The sequence below is a fragment of the Candoia aspera genome, chromosome 3, assembly GCF_035149785.1.
Source record: "Candoia aspera isolate rCanAsp1 chromosome 3, rCanAsp1.hap2, whole genome shotgun sequence".
Classification (NCBI taxonomy): Eukaryota; Metazoa; Chordata; class Lepidosauria; order Squamata; family Boidae; genus Candoia; species Candoia aspera.
The window spans coordinates 769,932-789,718 of NC_086155.1; the positions used below are offsets into that span (position 1 = coordinate 769,932).

Below are 19,787 nucleotides of genomic sequence, written 5' to 3' on the forward strand. Positions count from 1 at the left end.
CTGCGGTGGCGGAGGCGGAGGCGGAGGCGGAAGCGACGCTGGGGCGCGGGTCTGAGATGAGCCCGAGCCGGGGCTTCCCCGCAGCAAAGGACACCGGCGCCCTTTCCTGCTGCACGGCCGGCTTGCAGGTGCAAGGCGCCCCCACCCCCACCGCTTTCCTCCCCATCTCCGGCGGCCTCCTGGAAGTCCCACCGCCCCTGCAGGCTGCCCCCCGCTCCAATGGCTGTTGCCCGGCGCCGCGGCTGGGCCGGAGGAGCCGCTCCCCCTTTGCGAGACGCCGGGGGTTGGCGGTTGGGGACTGGGAGGGTGGGCGGCCCTCCTAGCTCTGCTCCGCGGTTGGGGAACCGGAGGCCGCTACCCCGGGATAAAGATTAGCCTGCCGGGGTGTGAAGCGGGGATTCCCGGCTTCACCGGGCGGGGGGCGGAGCGGCGAGGCTCTTGCGGGAAGCAGCAGGAGCAGCTCCGTGGGGGAGGCCCTCCGGCGCCGAGATGGACGCGGCCGGCCCCGGCTCTGCTCCTTCTCCCTCCCGCCGCGCGAACGACTCGGGGCGGCCGCTTTGCCCGGCCGGGCGGGGGCGCCTCCTAAGCCTGGCCGGGCGGCACAGACGGTCCCGCTGGGAGGGCGGCTGCCCAGCAAGAGAGGGGCAAGTCGAATCGGGCAAGGGCAGCGTGCCAGAGCGTGGCCCCCGGAAGCCAGGCTCCCTCCGCTGGTTGAAGGAGGGCTGCGGCGGGTAGGGCGCCGGGGCGCGGTGCCCTCCGGAGAGTCTGGCCGCACGAGAAGCGCTCAGGGTCTGATCTGCAGTCGTCTAAGGCCGGCAGGATCTCTCTGAGCCGCGCCGGAGCCTCCCGTCTGCACCTGCTCCCAGTGCCGGGGCCGGGATTCCAAGGTGCCAGGCTCTTTCGCGGGCCTACTACTGATGCCCCCCGTCCCATCTCGTCTGGGGGCTACCCACGCCTCGAACGGAAGGCAGGAGGATCCTGTCCCGCTCCCATGTGGTGCTGCTCCAGCGAGGGCCTGGCACTAGGACCCGGCCCGCTCCCCGCAACGCCGCTTCCCCTATTTGGAGCCGAGCGAACCCAGGACGGCCACCCGTTGGCCCCGACTCGCAGCCACCTTAAAATAGCCTCCGCTCCGACCGGGAGGGTCCGAGATGGCGGCTGCACGCCACCCCCCCACCCGGTTCCACCGGGTCCACGGGGCCAACGTCTGCCTGGATCCCTCCGGCACCCAGGCCACCCGGGTGGAGAGCTTCGCCCACGGTGTGTGCTTCAGCCACCAGCCCCTGGAGTCCGGGCAGATCTTCCTGGTGGAAATCGAGGAGAAGGAGCTGGGGTGGTGCGGCCACCTGCGGGTGGGGCTGACCGCTCACAACCCGCGCAGCCTGGGGGTGGTGCCCGAGTACTCGCTCCCGGATCTGGTCAACCTGGGGGACAGCTGGGTCTTTGCCATCACCCGCAGCCACAACCGAGTCACTGAGGAGCAGGCGGCGGCCAGCGAGCGGGGACTCCTCTCCGGCCCCTACCTGCTCATCGGGCACGTCCGGATCCCCCGGGACAAGCTGGTGGGCCGAAGCCGGCCTGGCCGGTACAGCCACATCCTGGACGACCTGTACAGGTCGAACCTGCTCCCGGCCACGGCCCGGAAGAGCCGGATCGGGGTCCTCTTCACGCTGCAGCCCGACGGGACCGCCGACATGCACATTGTCATCAACGGGGAGGACATGGGACCCAGCGCCAGGGGCCTCCCTGGCTCCCGCCCCCTCTACGCTGTGATTGACATCTTTGCCTCCACCAAGAGCGTCCGGATCATCCAGGTGGAGTATGGCTGTAGGTATTGCCGGGTGTGCCCGGGACCCCCAGGCCGGGACCCCGGGGCCCAGCTAGGCGGCGCGGGCTGCCCATTGGCTAGAACTAGGAAAGCTCACAGGGTCCGGCTCGGCTGTTGGGCAGGAGAGTTAGCAGAGCCTGGCCATGGCTGGGAAGCTGAGGGTGGTGTGTTTCGTCCTGGAGGCGAGAGGAAAAGAGATCTGGGTTCCAGACTCGTGGAAGAAACCGGAGTCAAAGGATCTGAGTGTGCATCTGGTAGCTCTGTGAAGAGGAGCTTTCAGGGAGGGTTAGGGTTTCACAGCTCCCTTCCAAACTCATCCCTGGTTCTCCCCTTGTCACCACTTGCTTGAGTGTAACACGCAACTATCACCAACCCATGGATTCCTGCTTTGCTACCTACCCACAGCCTCCCAGATGGCACCAACTCCTTCCTGACATACATTTTAGCCCTTTTGCTCATAATCAAACCTTCACCTTCACTTCCCTGTGTGCATTCATCAGTTCCTCCCCACGGCATCAGACCCACTTGGCTCAAATCAATTCCATCTGTCCTCTCTCTCTCTGTTTCCTAGGCACCCAGAACAGCTATTTTTCTTTCTTTTCTTTCCTTTTTATCATTTTCTCCTCTTCCAAGTCCCCATCTTTCCTAGGCTGTGGTCTTCACCACCAGGCCCACAAATGCTGATCTGTGCCACCCACTCACTCAAGGCCAGTGTTTCTCAACCTTGACAACTTTAAGAAGTGTGGACTTCAACTCCCAGAATTCCTCAGCCAGCGTACTTCTTAAAGTTGCCACGGTTGAGAAACTCCGCTCAAGGCTGAGAAAAATAAATCATTGAACCCGAACCTGGCCCTGGCGTCCTGCTCTAGCCTAGCCAGCTTGGTTGGACAGGTGTCAAGCGAGCCACGCAGGTTCTTCTGAGATCTAAAGGAAGGCCTGCTAAACATAAATAAAGCGCACTTCTCGGCATTACAACCATTTTAAAGCAAAACTGATAAAACCCTGGGGCTGCAGAGGGGCCAAGCCAAAAGGAAGGGAGGGACCACCACCAACAGACCCAGGTAGTGTGTCAGCATTTGTAGAGAAGCAATCTAGAACCACACACCCAGAAACTGGGACCAGCTGCCTTTTCCCTTCCTCGCGGCTGAGTGCCTCCGCACCAGTTATTTTGGAAAGGGGGAATCAAACTGAATGGAGTCATCGTGCTTTAAGAAATGCAAGGCGTTTACAGATAAGTGAGTTTCCTCCTTTTTAGTTATTGCTTTATCCATCAATCAAGTTGTTTAAATTAAGGCCAATACAATTAATAAAACAATATAAGCAGTAAAATAAGCAGAGTACATCACATTCTCTCCTAGTTTCCTCCAAGAACAGCACTGTTGAAGGTTGGCTGGGCTGCCCCAAAGTCCTGCAGGGAGCTTCTGTGGCTGAGGGGGCTCTTGAATCTGGGCCTCCCTCATCCTAGCCCAATGCCTTCAGCCCCACTGCTCAGTGGGATCGCCACTCCCAGGCCAGTGAATGACCAAGGGCAGGATGCTGACCAGGCTGCCTGATGAGGGAAGGGCTGGGGGTGGTATGGCCCATCTGGCCAGACAGCCCCTTTTTCCCAAGAAAGCAACAAGATGCCAGACCTCAAATACTTCAGGAGATCTACTATGGCACATGTTCTCATGGAATCTACTGTACTTCAGGGCACCACACATTTGCTAACTTTTCCAGGTGCCACAACACTTTCGATGTTGCTGTTACCACAACAGATTAACACAACTATTTTTGGAAATTATTCCTGAGGAATAAAGTTACACAGGGTAACCAGGACTCACACAACAGCTGCCTGGTATTTTTTGACCTCCGAGATAATTTCTGGAAGGGAGGGTGATTTTGGGCCCTCCAGGCAGTGTGCGAAAGGGTCATCTAGGTCAGCTAGTCCAGTTACTCGCTCATTTCTACTCTATCAACTTATACTCTTAAACTAGCCAATGATTGCAGTACTTTCTGCAGACTATAGGACAGTTGAAAACATATTGTAAGAACAGAATAATCAAGATAAAGTCAACAGCAGGAACCAAAACGATGAGTCCAGTCTCTATCTGATCACAGTGATATAACTCGTGTGGGGAAAGGCGGGAGCCCCGCTGCCAAAGGACGGCCTTTCTCTGTAGCAGGGACCTCTTGAGCAACCCCTGCATGCTGCCTGCCCTTAAGCGGGCAGCACCCGCAAGCCCGCTGGCATCCTTCCGAGGAGGCGACCGAACCTGGTGAGGAGCAGCAGCTTCTCGGAATGATGGAGGGCGCCATGATTGAGACATCCCCGCCCATGGGCAGCCTTAATTTCATGCTCAGCCGGGCAGGGAGGGCTTTGTGGCACTACAGGGGTGGGGGGCCTGATGAGGTTCTCCCAAGGCTGCTGAACAAGCCCTTCTGGGTCACAGGGGAGGCTGCTGTAGCTCTGTGACCTCATGGCATGGGACCCCTGGGGTGGAGGGCCAGGGCCAGGCAACATCTCTGTTGTGCAGCAGCTCCCACTCTGAAAAGCTGCATCTTCCTCGCCCATCTTGGGGGGGGGCACTGGGGCAGCCAGGAGGGCCCCCGTGCAGCTGGCCATGCGGCAAGGGCCCGAGGGAGGGAGGGGAGGCCGTTATGCCGAAGCTGGGCAACTGCCAGCCTCAAAGGGAGGGGGCGGCTGGGGAGCCAGCCAAGGGCCACGTTCATGGTTCTGGGTGTCAAGCAGCCCCCGGGCACTGTCTGCCTTCTGGCTGGATCCACCAAGCCAGACTGATTACGTCCCAACTTTCCCTCTAGCTTCAGAGAGCTTCAGGGTGGACCCTGCTCTGAGAGGGCTTCCTTCCTGCTCAGCCTCACCCCCATTTTGTCTGTGACTGAGGGAGCAGAGGGAGGACCCCTAATTGTGCCACCCCCTCCTCTTCTCCTTCAGTCCCCTCCCTGCAGACGCTCTGCCGGATGGCCATCCAGAAGCACGTCATCCACCGGCTGGCAATCGATGGGCTCAGCCTCCCTCCAGCGCTGAAGAACTTTTGCAAATACGAGTGATGCGCCAAGGCTTTTGCACAAGCGCGGCACTCCTGCTTCACCTGCCCAACCGGCGTTTCTGGATGGGGCTGGTTCAGCAAATGCGTTGGAAGAAGTCAACTCTGCCGACACCCTGCTGTGTCGCAAGCAGCAGGAAGCATCAGCAGGAGGTGCTGCCAAATGAACCTGGGTGACCTTTCGTGGTGCTGGGATGGAAGGGCCCCATCATAGTGGAGAAGGCGAGAGCTACCTATGTGCAGATCTGAGCAGGATCAAGTGGATTTATGACAGCCCAATAAAAACAGCCCAAAGGAAAGGATCATGAAAGTTCCAGGCGCAAGGACGTTTCCGTACCTCCCCCAGCCTCTGGCACAGTAGTTTTTGTAAGTCACCAGGGAGAATCCTGTGGGGGTGGGTGGGCTCACCCCTCTCGATGCTGGAAGAGCTCTGGTGGCTTGAGGGTCCCAGCTGACTTCCAGCCACCTGGCCTCTTGAGTGCAGGGCAAGTTCTAGCACTGGACAGAGACCCCCAGGCGGCCACACAGTGGCTCTGTATGACGTAAGGCCCAAGCCCTGTGATGCTGGTTCTAGAATGGGGGGGGGGGCTCAGGGCAGGCCGAGCATGAGGCTGACAGAGCAGCGCCGACTGGGTTGCAGCACAGACAATGGCCTATTGCGGCCTGGAAAAAGCTTCATCGGCCTTTCCACCCCCACTCCAAGGTAACCCCCCTCCCCGAGATAGTTTGAACAAACTCAGCAGCCATGCAAGAAGGATCTAGCAATGCTGGTGGGCCCCTGGCTGGGAGCAGGGTGCTGCAGATAGGCCCCTGCAACTTCAAGCTGCATTCTCAGAACACCCCTTCCAAATCCCACATGGTATTCCAGGCTGGTTAGAGGGGCAGAGTCCAGCTGGCAGGGCCAGGCTCTGCACAATCAAGGGGGCCCGGTTGGGTTTTTTGACCTCTGCCTAAAACCAAGAGCAGCTTCTGCCCCAAGCCCAACTCCACAGAGTCTCTTTAGCAAGGTTTATTAAGAAGAACGGCTTACAAGATGCCCAGCAGGCAACTCAACCAGGTCCCGTCTATGACTGGTATATCCCAAAGTACATTCAGGAGGGATCCTCGTTTTCCTTTTTATTGCTTTCCCTTGACCTGGCAAGTGGGTGGGCCTCATCCCCAAGCACAGAGCTTACGAGGGGCATTCCTTTTCCCCTCTCCTTATCGGCCCAGGAACCCACGGAGAAGGCGGGGAGGGCTACAGGAGACTAGCAGGATGAAAAGGGAAAGGGAAAGAGCCTCCTAAGAAGCAGTTGAAGGAGCTGGCCCTGTTTAGCTTACAAAAGAGCTGGGGGGAGATATAGATATATCTCAAAGGAAGACTGCTTCTCAGGAGCAGGACAAGGACTGGTGGGTCAAAATTAAAAGGAAGGAGATTCAGGAGTATTAGAAGAAATTTCTTGGCAGCGGGAGAGGCTAAGCAGTAGCACATCCTGCCTAAAATAGTGGTGGACTCCTCCTTACTGGAGATTTTCAAGGAGGGGCCAGATGGCCACCAACTGGGGATGGACTACGCAGACTCTAAGGTCCCTCCTCCACACATTCCATTATCCTATGCTTGCAAGAGAAGGCAGCTGTTCTCAAATTCACCAATATCTAGTCAGCCAAGGCAGTGGGGGAGAAGAATCCACTTATGTGGCCCCACATCCCTTCAGCATTATTGGGCAGAAATATCTCCACTGTGGCCCACCTGGCACAGGCTGTGCCCATCTTACTTCACCCAGGATGCTTGCATTCCCCCACGGTACCTGACCTTCCTGGGTTCACAGACCACTTACAACAGGCTGGGGAGTCACTGCTGTTTCAAAGGGGCACCACGTGTCAAGCCTCCCATGCCCTTTGCAAGCTCCCAGGGTGGGAAGCATGGAACTAACGGGATGAAAATTATAGGCTGCTTCTCCTTGTTGCTCCTCATCTCCCCCTCTTGAGAAAAATGTTTACTCCGCTTGTGCAAGTGAGAGAAGTCGCCAGTGCACTTGTGCCCTGGAGCACCTGAGCTCCCCCTTCTCTGGGCTGATCTGCCGAAAGGAGGGGGCCTGCTAATCACTCAGCTGCCTGCACCCCCCCCCCCCTTTGTTGCACTGTTCTGGCAGGGAAGGCAGCTGAGAATGCTGCAGACCCTGAAGCTGGCCTGTTGTCCTCTGAACAGGAGAATCAGCCAGCAGCAGCAGTGAGACCAAAGGGGCCCCAAGGAGTCAGCCAAGCCCCTTTGCCTGGATGCCGTGGGAGGCCTCTCCTTCAGCTGGCACCCCCTGTGCCACAGGGCTCTTGCGAAGGAAACTGCAGGCCAAGCAGGCTGCTCCCCTGCAGCGCAGCACTGCGCAGCCTCCTCAGGAGCCGGGCCTCCCCCAGCCTTGGGGGGGGGGCTGTCCAGTTCCAGGTGCCCTCCAGCAGGGGAGAACTGCCCACTGGGAGCCACCCCGAGGTTCCTGCTGCAGGCTTCCCCTTCAGAGCATGACCCAGGAGTACCCCCTGGAGCACCAGGGGGACAGGTGGCCGTACCTCTCTTCAGCAACCCCGCCACCTCTGCAGCAGCAGCAGCAGCAACAGAGCTCCAGTGGAGATTTCGCCCTGGCCCGATGGGGCTTCCTGCCCAGCGGCGTCTTTGTGATGTCAGCAAAGCTGAGCAGAGACAGGGACACCCAGCCGAGGCCGCCAGCGTTGCCGCCCAACATCTGCATCCTGACCCTGGCCATGATGATTGCTGGCATCCCCACGGTCCCTGTGCCTGGGGTCCGTGAAGAAGATATGATTCAGGCTGCCCAGTGCTTCATGGCAGAGAACCTCAACTCTGGCCCGGTCCAAGGGGATGGAGCCCAGCGGAGGCGGTGGGCGGCCTTGCAGCGCCTCGGCCCTTCCTGCAAGAGGGACCGGCAGCAGCGCAGGCGGGTGACCCACCGGAGCCTCTTGCCCCTGTTTCTCGCCCAGCTGGAGAAGTAACAGGGTTGGGGGGGGGCTGGAGTTCTTCCTCTGGGGCCGAGAAGCCGACATAAAGGATTTGAAAACCACACGCTCTGTGGCCCGTCGTCGTGTCGCTGCCCCTTCCTCCCCGGCGCCTGTGAGTGGGAGCCCTTCCCCAGCTGGCCTGGCTTGGGATGGGCCTTCCTGCTGCAACAGCTCCTGCCCTGCTCGCTGTCTTGGCCCAGCTGCTGGGGAGCGCCACCTGACCCCTGGTTGGGGTCAGGGATGATCAGGAGCCACAGAAGCATCAGGCAACCCAACCAGGAGACGTCTGCTTATCAAGGGGTCCCGATAAGCAGGTCTTGGGCACAGAGGGCTCTTCTCAGGAGATGGGCAGGAGACCTTCCCCACCCAGCAGGAGGGCTGCTCTCCCCCAGGGATGAGGCACACCGATGTCTTGGACTCACAGGCCACTGTTCGCGACAGGCCAGTGCCCCCTTTCTGTGTTTTCTCGCTACCGGCAAAGCACATCGGTTTGCAGAAGCAGAATTTTGTCCATGTAATTCCATTACTGCCACCAAAGAAACATATTTCTGTGGGTAGCCACTGCCGGAGGTATTGGGTAGGAGAAGAGGCTAGACGAAGAGCGACATCCCAACATGTATACAGGTAGTCCTTGACTTATGACCCCAATTGGGACCAGAACTTACATTGCTAAGTGAGGTGGTCATTAAGTGAGTCACACCCCATTTTACTACTTTTGCTGCGGTCGTTAAGCAAATTCGACTTCCCCCATTGACTTTGCTTGTCAGAAGATGGCTGGGAAGGTCACGGATGGTGATCACGTGACCCCGGGATGCTACAACTGTCATAAATACGTGCCAGTTGTCAAGTGCTTTAATTTTGATCATGTGACCACAGGGACGCTACAATGGTCATAAGTGCGAGGACTGGTCGTCACTTTTTTCAGCTCTGTCATAACTTTGAACAGTCACTAAACAAACAATCGTAAGTCGAGGACTACCTGTACTAGCAAGCTATGATTCCAGTTATAACTTCACCTGAACATAATGCCCAATCCAGCAGTCAGCTCATGAAGAGCATTGTGCCTACAATTAAACTCTTCAGGATCGCACTGGCTCAGAAGCTGGCAGATCCCTGAGGTTAGAAAAGACACGGCTAGATATTTATCCAACGATTCATCCCAGGAGCTTCTCCAGACTTCCAGCAGGCCATCCGTGTTGGTCTGCCCTGGCTGGGAAGCCCCACGTCCTTTGCACCACTGCACAGGGATCCTCCCTGGCTCCAAATTCTTTCCTTCTGAGCTCAGCACAGCCAGGATGTGTCAGCAAGGCAGCCGGAAGGTCTGGCTGAAATGGCAGGTGCAACTGTTGAAGCCCTTTGGCCGCACTACCTGGGCATCTCCCAAAAGCTGAATGTTGACTGGGTTGGCATCGGCTCCCATCCAACAGACTGACTTCTGAACCGCTGCATTTGCGCATAGCCTGCCTGCAGGGTGGCCCTGTACAGGTGTCACTCGGTGAGTGCTTCAGGTACCCTCCAGCCTCTTTGGCAGAGACTGCAGCTGCCCCCTCATTTCCTGCCCACTTGGCAGCCACCAGACCCTTGGGCTTCGTGTGGTCTGTGAAGTTGCAAGAAGAGGACACCAAGGAAGGAGGGGCCTCAGAGAGTTTGCGCTTGAACTGAGAACAAGCCCGTTGTGGCTTGATGAGACACTCTGACAGGGCAGAGGGGCTGGGCATGGCATTACCTCTGAGGAGCTCTTCCAAACACTCCTCTGGTGGTGCTTGGTCTCCAAAGAAGGTCCCAGGAAGAAGAGTTGGCTTAAGCTGTGGGTCACCCCCTCCAAATCCTTGAAATACTGGCTGCATTCCTCCCAGGGCTGCCAGCGGTGCAAGGCCCAGATCTTTTCACTGGCCAGCCAGTCCTTACGAGCCTGGGGCGCTAGACTGGGTTTCACAAAAACACTCAAGGTGCATGCATTCTTCTCAAGTTCACAGCCCTGGGAACCGCCTGTGGCCCTGCTGCAGCCACCACACTTGAGGCTTGGAGGGAACAGCCTGGTGAGAAGACCACGTGGTTAAGCAGACACAGGTTCCCGGGGCTCCTCTGCTGGTGTGCAAAGATAACGCAGAATCACCCCAGACAGAAGAGGTTTTGCAGGATTACGGTTCATAGTGTGCCACTCCTACCACTAGAATGAAGACATCGATGTAAGGACTGAACGGTTTGAAACATTTTAAGGGCGAAATGAGAAATTGATTTCATGTATGATTTCCAGGTGGGGAAGGACAAAGCCCCCCCCCCCCCGGCCTAAACCAGAGGCCGGACTGGGCGTACATGGGGGGAGGGCCAACTTTCGGGGACGCCCCATTTGCAGATGCGGGGCAGCCTCCATGCCCGAGCCGCCCCAGCCGCAGTCCGCCCGGACGCCTGCGAAGCCCTGGCCGGGCCGGAGCAGCCCTCCCATCTCGGCCCTCGGACCCGCCTCCCGGGGTCCGCCCCGCCGGGAACCGCCAGCCCAGGAAAGCGCCCCACTCCCGGCCAGCGGCCTCACCTGCCGCTCGCGCCGCCTCCCCGCCTGCCACGCTTCCGCAGGCCGCGGCGGGATTGGCAGGCGCATCGCCCAATCACGGGCCCCGTGGCCCGCCCAGCTCCCCCCAACCTGCCCGGGGGCGGGCGCAGCTCGCCGCCTAGGAGACGGGAGGGCGGCGGGGCTGGGGGAGCCGCGCGACCCGCTCGATCGGCGCCCGTTTCCAGCAACTGGCCGCGTGCTCGGAACGTGGCGCCGAGACGGTGCGGAAATTCGGGGCGGAGAGACGCTTCTCCCTAGCTGGACCTCGCCTGCAGCCCCGCGGGGAGGCGCCGAGCTCCGCCGGTCCCTGCGTTCTCTGCCCCGGTTAGCCGCGCCAAGGCTTCCCCGGTTAGCCCCGTGGACGGCCGGCCTGGCTCCCTTGGCCGCACTGGCCAGAAGAGCGGGATGAAGGAGACCAAACCGGGGCTGTCTCGATCTTCCGGCCCCGCGTTTTATGGAGCAAATAAACGGGAATGCAAACTGGTAAAAGGGGGAGAAAATGGAACAGCCGGAACGGGGAGCATCTGCGGAAGAGAGGACGGAGTAAAACAGCGGGGAAAAGGGCCGCGGCTGGCGGCGTCCCGGCCGGGCTTCCCCAGCACAATCGCTCGAGGCGAACTTGCTCCATCGCCATCGGAAAAGGGAGGGGCCACGCCTCTTCGTGCCGGTAACAGCCGATACATTCAGGTATTGCCTCATCTCGTCCATCCATCCATCATCTAATTTGCATGTCGCCCATTTCACTGTATAAGTGACTAGGCGGCTTACAAATAAAAAGAGAATAATTTTTTTAAAAAAAAACATATAAAGTTAAAAAGACGGAGAGAGCGTCCTCAAGCCACCAACCACCCCCAGCGCTGCGGGGGGCCAGCCTCACCTCCGGGGGCAAGAGGTTCCACAGGGCGGGGCCGCGGCAGAAAACGCTCTCCTCCTCCACCCCGCCAGTCGGAATTCTTTAGCCGACGGGGTCGCAACATGCCGTTCCTGCTGGACAGGGTGGGACGGCGATGTAATTGGGACGAGAAAATGCAGAAATACAACGTCCACAGTAAAATCACGTACCTCAGCCTTGACGATGGCCCAGTTCAGCCCAAAGCCTGTTTCACGAGCTTCTGGGAAACTATTAACGACGGAGCCGAGGCCGTTCCAGGCTGAGTTGAGTCTCGAGGCAAAAATCATCGTTTCCCCAAAGCGAATGAACTCCGTAGCTGCTCACGCAGATCTTGCCGGAGGCGCAATTTCAGGCACCGGTTCCCATAACGTGCTATACCCAAACCGTCCGCACCGGGGCGCCCAGACCGCTCTTTCGATACCCCGTAGTTGCCTGTCCCACCTGACTTTTCATATAAAAAGCATTTTCATTAAAAAAGAAAATGGAAACCTGGCATGCTGCGGACCAAAGCAGCAGTCCCCAGAACCAATTTTAGCTCTAAATCTTTCTCTAGCTCCCAAGACTTGCTTATAAAAAAATTAAAATGATAGGTGGCTGCAGGACCCTTTGTTTGGAAGCAGGAAGCAAGCAGGCACCCACCGTGGGAACCATTTCACCAACAGGGCAGAAAAGCAGCAGGTGGCATTCTGATCAATCCTTGTTTGTAGCCAGTTGGGTCCTCCACCTTAGCCATTTTATAAACAAACCGCATGCAGCAAGCCTTTGGCAGGAGGGTTCACACATTCCCAAAATTTTAAACATGCTCCCCAGCTTAAAAACAATTGGGGAACCCAGACTTCATGAGGTGATTCTTGCAACATGCCAACCACACACTGCTTAGTCCCAGTTTAGCTGCATCTAGCCAGCTGTGAGAGCCCAGCCACCAATCAGGCTGTTTTGTTCAACCCTCAAAGACACAATTTGTGTCTTCAAGGGTTGGGGGGGGGGGTGTCAACTGAGAAAGGTGGCCCAGACCAGCCCCAGATGACTCCTCGCTGTCCAGCTGAGGCCTAGCAGGTGGCAGCACCTGGCCAAGCTTTGCCAATGGCAAGATGCTAGACAGGATTAGACCATTAATACACCCAAGACAGGATTGCAGACTGGGAAATCCCCCAACCACCATATTATTGCCAAGAAAACAAGGTGGACATGCCCGTGAAGTCCCAAGGAGTTAAGCTTGACTCAAAGCAGACTCTCTTTATTTAACCCTGCATTCTTCTAGGTCTCTGCTAGCACACAACCCAATAATGACCCAGACGGGCATTCGTGCCCTTTGCAAATACAGACTCCGAGGGCCAGACTGCCTCTCTTCATTAAACCTGCCCCAGCTGCGGGTGAGGGGAGGCCCTTTTCTTAGTACTGCCATCCCTGCAGAAACTTGATAGCTGCCTCCAGACAGCTGCAGAGGTGGCTAGGCTGCCTCTTTTGCTGTCTTTCGTGGGCTGGGAAGAATATTTTTAATCACAGCAGCTTTTGGAGTTTTATCCACTGGAGCAAGTTTTAACCAGTAGGGAAATGTCCACTTGCATAGTCCTTGGTGATCTCTGAGCTTGGTTGTTTGCTTGCAGATGTTTCATTCCCGTACCAGTACACTGATGATGCTGCCTTGTTGGGCAACGAGACGTCTGCCAGCCGACAGCCGGGCTCAGAGAGCACCCAGGACTCCGCAGTTCAGCCCTGAGCTACAGAGATTCTCTCCTATTGACATATCCAGTTCTTTGGGATAAACTTTTATTGATTTGACTTTATTTTAATAAAACTATACTGGATTGCTGCTTGAGTATTCCTTTCAGAAGCAAGATGATACGAATAAAATTACCATATATACTTACAGATAAGCCAAGAATTTTAGGTGCCAAAATACACCCCAAAGATTGGGTTTAGCTTATCTGCAGATGGGCTTATCCACAAATATATACGGTAATACTTTTTTAAAGTACCCATGTATCCTGGCATATAAGCCCATCTGCGGATAAGCTGACCCTCAATTTTTTAACCAAAATACCATGAAAAATGCAGGTTGGCTTATCTGTGGATGGCGCATGTTTTGTGTTATTCTGGTTAAAAATTCAAAGGTCAGCTTATCCATGGATGGGTTGATATACAAGTATATACATTATTTTTGACTGGCAGAGAGAAACTCATTAATAGATAAATCTTTGAACGATGCCATTATGGGCAACAACCCAGAAGGCAGCTAACAGCTCTATAACATTCGGCATACACTGTTACTGATCTATGTGTTGTGTTAAAGCCATCAGGGTGTTGGGTATAACCAGGATATGTCCAGGATATGGTTATATCACAGTGAACATCCCCCTCATTCTGACGTAGCTGATAGGGAAGTCTGTGCAAGTCTCCCACAAAGCTGCTGGTGTGGTGGCCACGGGCTTGGCTGGACTATGCTGGACAAACTGCTTATGAGGCTCCATGGCTGTCTTGATCAGAGGCTTCTGAGCAGAGATGCTGGAACTGCACTTTGAGGGGACTGGGCCTGTGTCATCTCCTCCAAGAGGCCGCTGTGGCTGTCATCCCCCAAGCAGGAAACACCCTGGTTCAGAATCTCTAGGCCTTTGGTGTCAGAGCAATCTGCACACTCTATAAGGTGAAGGATGCTTGTTTCCAGGGTCAGCTGGGTGCTGAAGAGGTTCACAAGTTTTTGAGTAGGTAGTCCTCACTTAACTACCACAATTGTGACCAGAATTTCAATTGCTAAGCGAAGCAGTCATTAAGCAAATCCGACCTGATTTTATGACCTTTTTTGCAGTGGCCATTAAGTGAATCACCACGGGCATTAGGCAAACCACATAGTCGTTAAGCAAATCACATAGTTCCCCATTGATTTTGTTTGCCAGAAGCCAGCCAGGAAGGTTGAAAATGGTGATCATGTGACCATGGGACACTACAAAAGTAATAAATACAAACTGGCTGCCAAGCACCCAAATCGTGATCATGTGACTGGGGGGACCCCCCACCATGATGGTCGTGTGAGGACTGGTCATAAGTCTTTTTTTCCACCACTGTCGTAAATCCAAAACATCACTAAGGAATGGCCATTAAGTGAGGACTACCTGTAATAAGATCTAAGTTGTCATGGAATGGAGACCTTTCTTAGCATGTGTGTACCACAGCATCTCACAGAAGAACCAGTTTGTTTGAAGGTACCCATACAAATCTTGGTCTACTAAGCGTGCCACCTGCTGAGGCAACGTATCTAGGTGTGGGCTGGACGCAGAAAAGTCTGCTTCCTTCAAAGCTGATTTCAAACTACGCTTGAAGAAGAAGAAGGCGCTAGGCTCTCTCAGCTTCTTCTCCAGGTGTGGTAGACAGAGAGGGCGACCTGTGCCCAGGGAAACAGCTCCCGCAGGATGGGCTGGTAGAGGAAGGACATATCCCCCAAGATCACTTTGACCTTCTGCCAATCTGGGTTGAAGCCCTTGATGACAGGAAACATCTTCCACGTATCCTCCCGAGTATTGTCCTTCAGGGTAACGAAGTGAACTGGTTTTCCCACACTGTCGTTTGTGTGCTGGTCTGGAAACTGAGCCTCTCCAGATCCTGACTGCTACTCACACTGAGGGGGGCCCAAGAGCCCACATTGACCCACAGACAGTTCTTTATGACACCAGGTCCTGGAGCTGGAGGTGGTGCTCTGACCTGTCTCTGACTCCCTGTGGGGAAGCACAGTAAGTCCTGGGCTCCTCCGAATCCAGGCCAGCCTTAAGACTGGGACTACTCACCACCTCCCTCTTCTCAGTCCTACCCTTGCCTGTTTCAAAGGCCTCAAATGAGGCGGCCAGTCCCCTGCACAGCCTGGGAGGAGCCAGCTGCTCTAGCTACCATTCTGGCCATGGCAGAGGGTCGGAGCTGACCGGGAGGCTGCAGCTGCTCAGTTTCGTGATCGCCGGTCGATCTGGTTCCGCATTACATGGAAGCACAAAGTGCACTGCTGCTTCCCCTTCTTGCTGCCTCCTCTTGGGCCAACACAGCCGAACCTCACCAGCCCAGACCGGGAACGTGGAAGAAAACAGAACCACCAGCCAAGCCTTACTCCGAGGCTTTCTTTTCGGGCTGGATGTACACTTGGTTTCTCTACAGCCGCACACCAAGTACGTTCAGGGAGTGCTTCAGAGCCAACGCAAGGGGCATTTCAGAGAAGGGCAGAACGCTGCTGGCAGGAACCAAGAGGGCCTGCTTCCTCCTTCCACAGGGGCCCAGCAGAGCTCTCACGTGCCTTGCGTTCAGGTCAGGGAGCTCCTGGCTGCTTGCTCGGCCTGACCGTCGATGCTTCTGACTTCAGCCCAACCCCACCCGGTGCACGAACCCGGCCCGCGTCTGCCAAGCTGTCATGCAGGCCCCGCCGCCTGAGCACTCTTCCGTCCGAAGGCAGCCGTTGGTGGCCTCGGCCCCTGCTCCTCCGCTGGATCACCCAAGCAGGCCGCAAGCCACCTGTCACTCCAGCGTGATGCCTCCCGGACCTCCTCCCCGTCCTGCGGCTGCGACCCAGGACAGATGCATGTCTGGACTCTGAGGAGTGGCTGACCCGGGACCCTGCCCGCCCCACATCAACGGGCTCCTGTGTGGTTATTTGTGCAAAGTGCGTTTCCTGAATGTGTGTTCAGAACCCAGGAAGGAGTGGCGGAGGTAAACTCGCCTTCAGGACTTGGGACCCACCCACTGAATGCGCAGATTCGCCCAGCGCGCTGCCTCAGGCGTGGGTTGGCTCTCAGATGTTCTCCAGGTGTCTGTTCGCCGGTCCCGCGGAGGTCCCGACCCAGGAAGAAAATGCTGCGAAGCCGTGGCTGCTGGCCGGGACCCGTAGTAAAATGCTGGCGGGCTCCCGAACTCCGAGGAGCGGCTGTGGCCCAGGACACCGTCCACTATGCATCAACGGCCGAGTCCCGCCGCCCTGCCTTGCCCACAGTAAGTCTCTCGAAGGCAGCCCAGGAGCAAAGCGAGGCTTCCAATGCATCAGGAGAAGGGACAGCTCCAGTGGAATCAATCGGTGAGCTTATTGTGTTAGATGACATCAATGATTCACAGCCGGGGACATCCTAGAAGTATGGAGTCCTACTAACACCAGAAAAGGATTCCACGACAATGTCGGGAGGCGGATCGAAAGGAGAACAGGTGAGGGGAGATTCACCCACCCCTCAGAGATTAAGGGTACTCAAGGCTAAAATGGAATCATTAGAAAGTATACTGAAGAACCTTTTCATGTCCTTAGAGAACTTGGGGAGGCGAAGGGATGAGTCATACCAGCAGCTCTCCCCCATACCTCCAGCGAGGCCGGCTGCAGGTCGGGACCGGAAACCCACTACAGAGGGGTCCCCATCTCGCAGGGCCAGACCGTCTGTTACTTGGGGTGACAGTCCATGAGTCAATTCCGGCCCACCAAGTAATTCAGGACTTAGCATACCCAGGGCGGGAATCCGGGAGTTCGTGAAATTCAATGGTGACCCGGCTAAGCTGTCATTTTTCCTAACCAATGTGAGAAGTTATATGAAAGAGTTTGGGGCATATTTTCCCACTGAAGAATCTAAGATCAATGTGATCGCCACCAAACTCAAAGACTGGGCAGGTGACTGGTACATCCAGTTGCATGATGCTGACTCACCTGCTTTGGATAACTTTGAGGATTTTATGTGGGCGTTGAAACTACACTTTGAAGACCCATTAGCAAAAGAAAGAGCCAAGAAAACTTTACAGGAACTCTCCCAGGGGCAGTTGTTGGTGGCTGATTATGCCCTGGAATTTAAGGCTTTGGCTGGCAAAATCATCGATTGGTCGGAATCCACCCTGATTGAGTGTTTTAAGGAGGGACTTCAAAGGGACATTTTGAGGTGGGCATTAGGGAGAGATGACCCGAATTCCCTTTATGACTGGATTTGTTTGGCTGAGAAAGCTGTGAACGCGAGATTTACGTTCCAACAAACGCGTCAACCTGAGAGAGCTCCCATCGGTGCAAGGAGTACCAGGAGTGAGTCCGCAGCTGCCAGGAGGAGTTCCAGATCCTGGGGGAGGAAAGAGATTTCTCTTCTCTTCCATCCGCTGTTCCAGAGGGCAGTGCTTGCCGTGTGGGAAAGAAGGCCACTGGGCTTCTGAGTGCCCTAAACCCAAGGCCGATCCCAAGTATGGGAAAAAACGCTTAAATCACCACCTGCCACGCGCAAAGCAAGCGCAGCATAAGGAGAAATAGAGCCAGAGGATTTTGTGCATTATACTGAGGAAGGGGAAACAGGGGGCCAAGCTGGCGGGAAACTCCAGCTGCCTGCTGTGAAGGGCGCCAGCAAGCAGGCAGAGGATGATGGGCGCGGAGACTCCATGGTGAGTGATGTTTGTCCCACACTGATGCTAAAGGTTAAACTCACGTCCCAAACAAAAAATACCGAAGTTTGGGATTTAGTTGATTCTGGGTGTTTGAGGTGTTTGATTCATCCCGACGTAGTAAAGGCTTTGGACTTAAAACTTTTCCTGTTGTGACACCCTCTCAAGTTCACCCAGCTGGATGGCTCTGAGGCTGGGGGTGGTCCGGCTACTCACTTTACCGGGACTGTGGCGATGCAGGTGGGTAGCCACCATGAGACCCTGAAATTCATTGTAGCCCCCGCTGGAAGCCCCTAGGTGATTTTGGGAATGCCTTGGCTTAAATATCGGAATCCTTACATTGACTGGGACCACAGGACTGTGACTTTTAAAGATGGATTTTACGATGGTCCCACAGAGGTAGTGTCTATAGTTACCAGATGTCATGGTCACCGTTGCGATGTTCGCTCCATCGTAACGGTTCGCATGCCAGAGTGTTGATGCCTGTTCCTGGCTGGGAGGGTGCTGCTGATAAACCTTGTACGGGGAGATGTGTGGGGCTGTGCCAGGAAGGGATGTGTTTGGGTTATCTCTTAAATGTCAAGGTCTTTTTGCCCGTCGATCAGCAGAGCTCGTTAGGAGCACCTGGGAATGTGGGATTGTTCTGTATGCGGGGGGGGGGGTCGTTGTTGGAAACGGAGCTATTTAGTTTGAGTTTAGGCACGCTTTTCTCATTCTCAGCTTTCTCTCTGTTTGCACTCTATTCTAAATAAAACCAGACCTTAAACTTTGATTTTGAGTCTGAGCATTTTATTTGGGTTCAGGCAATCATTACATAAAGCTGAGAATCATTCCATGAACAAACCTCGCTAGTCTCTACCAAGAAATTTTCTTGCGAAAGAAGAAGTTAGCGATGGCAGAATTGGGGAAGGAGTCAACGGGGTTTGGGGAGGCGACCAGACAGCTCTTGGAGACAGCATTCCCGAGCAGGGACCCGAGCCCCCTCCCAACCCACCCCGCACCCCATTCTAGAGACTCAAGCTCCAGCCCGGAGTTGAGGGACCTGACGGATGATGGGCTCGCCGAACACCAACAGTTTCTGTGGGATGCCCTGGCAGACCCCCGACCGGGGACGTCTCACACCACATGGAAACTGCGATGCCCCCAGACTCCCGAGAGGGAGTCCACAAAAGTGTCGGTGAGTCAGCAACCTGAGGTGCCGGGGCTGGAGGACTCCGCCACGCTGGATAGGATCAGAGTCCTTGAGTCCAAGATCGAATCCATGGAGTACATGCTACGCTCCCTTTCAACCGCAGTGAGTGACCTGGTAAAGGTTGTTACTGGTCTGGGGGCAGCGGGGAGACCCAGCATCCCACCTACTCCATGTCGTGCGCTGCCTGCCTCTGAATAATGCTCAGACACTGGTTCGATGGATCAGGCTCTGGTTTATTCACAGCGCAGTTACAGCGTCGGAAGAAAAAAGCTGAGAGTGACAGGAGCGCGCCGGTGCGGGGTTTAAATACCCCGCGCCGGTCAGCGCCCCCTCACTCGCGGTCACGTCGCCCCCCTTTGTCCAATACGTTGCCCTGCCGGTGGGTGAGGGGTTGTGAGGCCCCGCTGGCGTTCCGGGATCGCCCATCATCGGGTTTTCTATTCATCCGGTGATTGCTGTCAGCTGGGCGATCTCCGTTGTATTGGCGCTGATGGCTTGGGTGTGCTCCGTGATCCGTTTAGTTATTGTTTGTTGGCCGTTAGTCGTTGTGAGTTGATGGCTACTTATCTTGAGCCCCTTCTCCTATTTCCTTGCTATTGTCATGTGTGCCATTGCGCTGATGACTTCAGCTCAACGGCACTCATGACATACTGCCCCCTGTCCGAATAGTGCTCCCCCCCGGTTTTCTGGTTTTTTTTTTTTTTTTCGGTGGAGCTGTCAAACGGCACTTTTTTTTTTTTTTTTTTCAAAATTCCCGCCGGAGTAGTTGTCGCCCCTCCCTTTGCTCCTCCCTCTACCACGTGCCTTCCCAGGGTGTGTCCATAGTGCGCATGCCCGGGTAACGTCCTGGCGTGCGCATGCTCCAGCCACACCCTGTTTGTTTGGCTCAGTTCGGCAAGGAGAGAGGCGTGGCTGGTCGGGTGCTT

At 55.8% G+C, this 19,787-nt stretch overlaps 2 protein-coding genes across 3 annotated transcripts in view; both read left to right on the top strand.

Moving 5' to 3' along the window:
• The window catches only part of PLTP (phospholipid transfer protein), a 55,751-nt gene that overhangs the window by 12,870 nt on the left and 23,094 nt on the right, over positions 1-19,787 (top strand). The gene's annotated exons all lie outside the window — the stretch shown is intronic.
• On the top strand, positions 739-5,171 carry LOC134492736 (neuralized-like protein 2). Of its 2 annotated transcripts, none has more exons than XM_063296792.1 (2): positions 739-1,814; positions 4,764-5,171. In XM_063296792.1, exons 1-2 carry the CDS (start codon positions 1,152-1,154, stop codon positions 4,854-4,856), a joined length of 756 nt encoding a protein of 251 aa, XP_063152862.1. In that variant the 5' UTR covers positions 739-1,151; the 3' UTR covers positions 4,857-5,171. The 2 variants fall into 2 exon arrangements, with proteins under 2 accessions (XP_063152862.1, XP_063152861.1); XM_063296791.1 differs by having other exon boundaries at positions 817-1,827.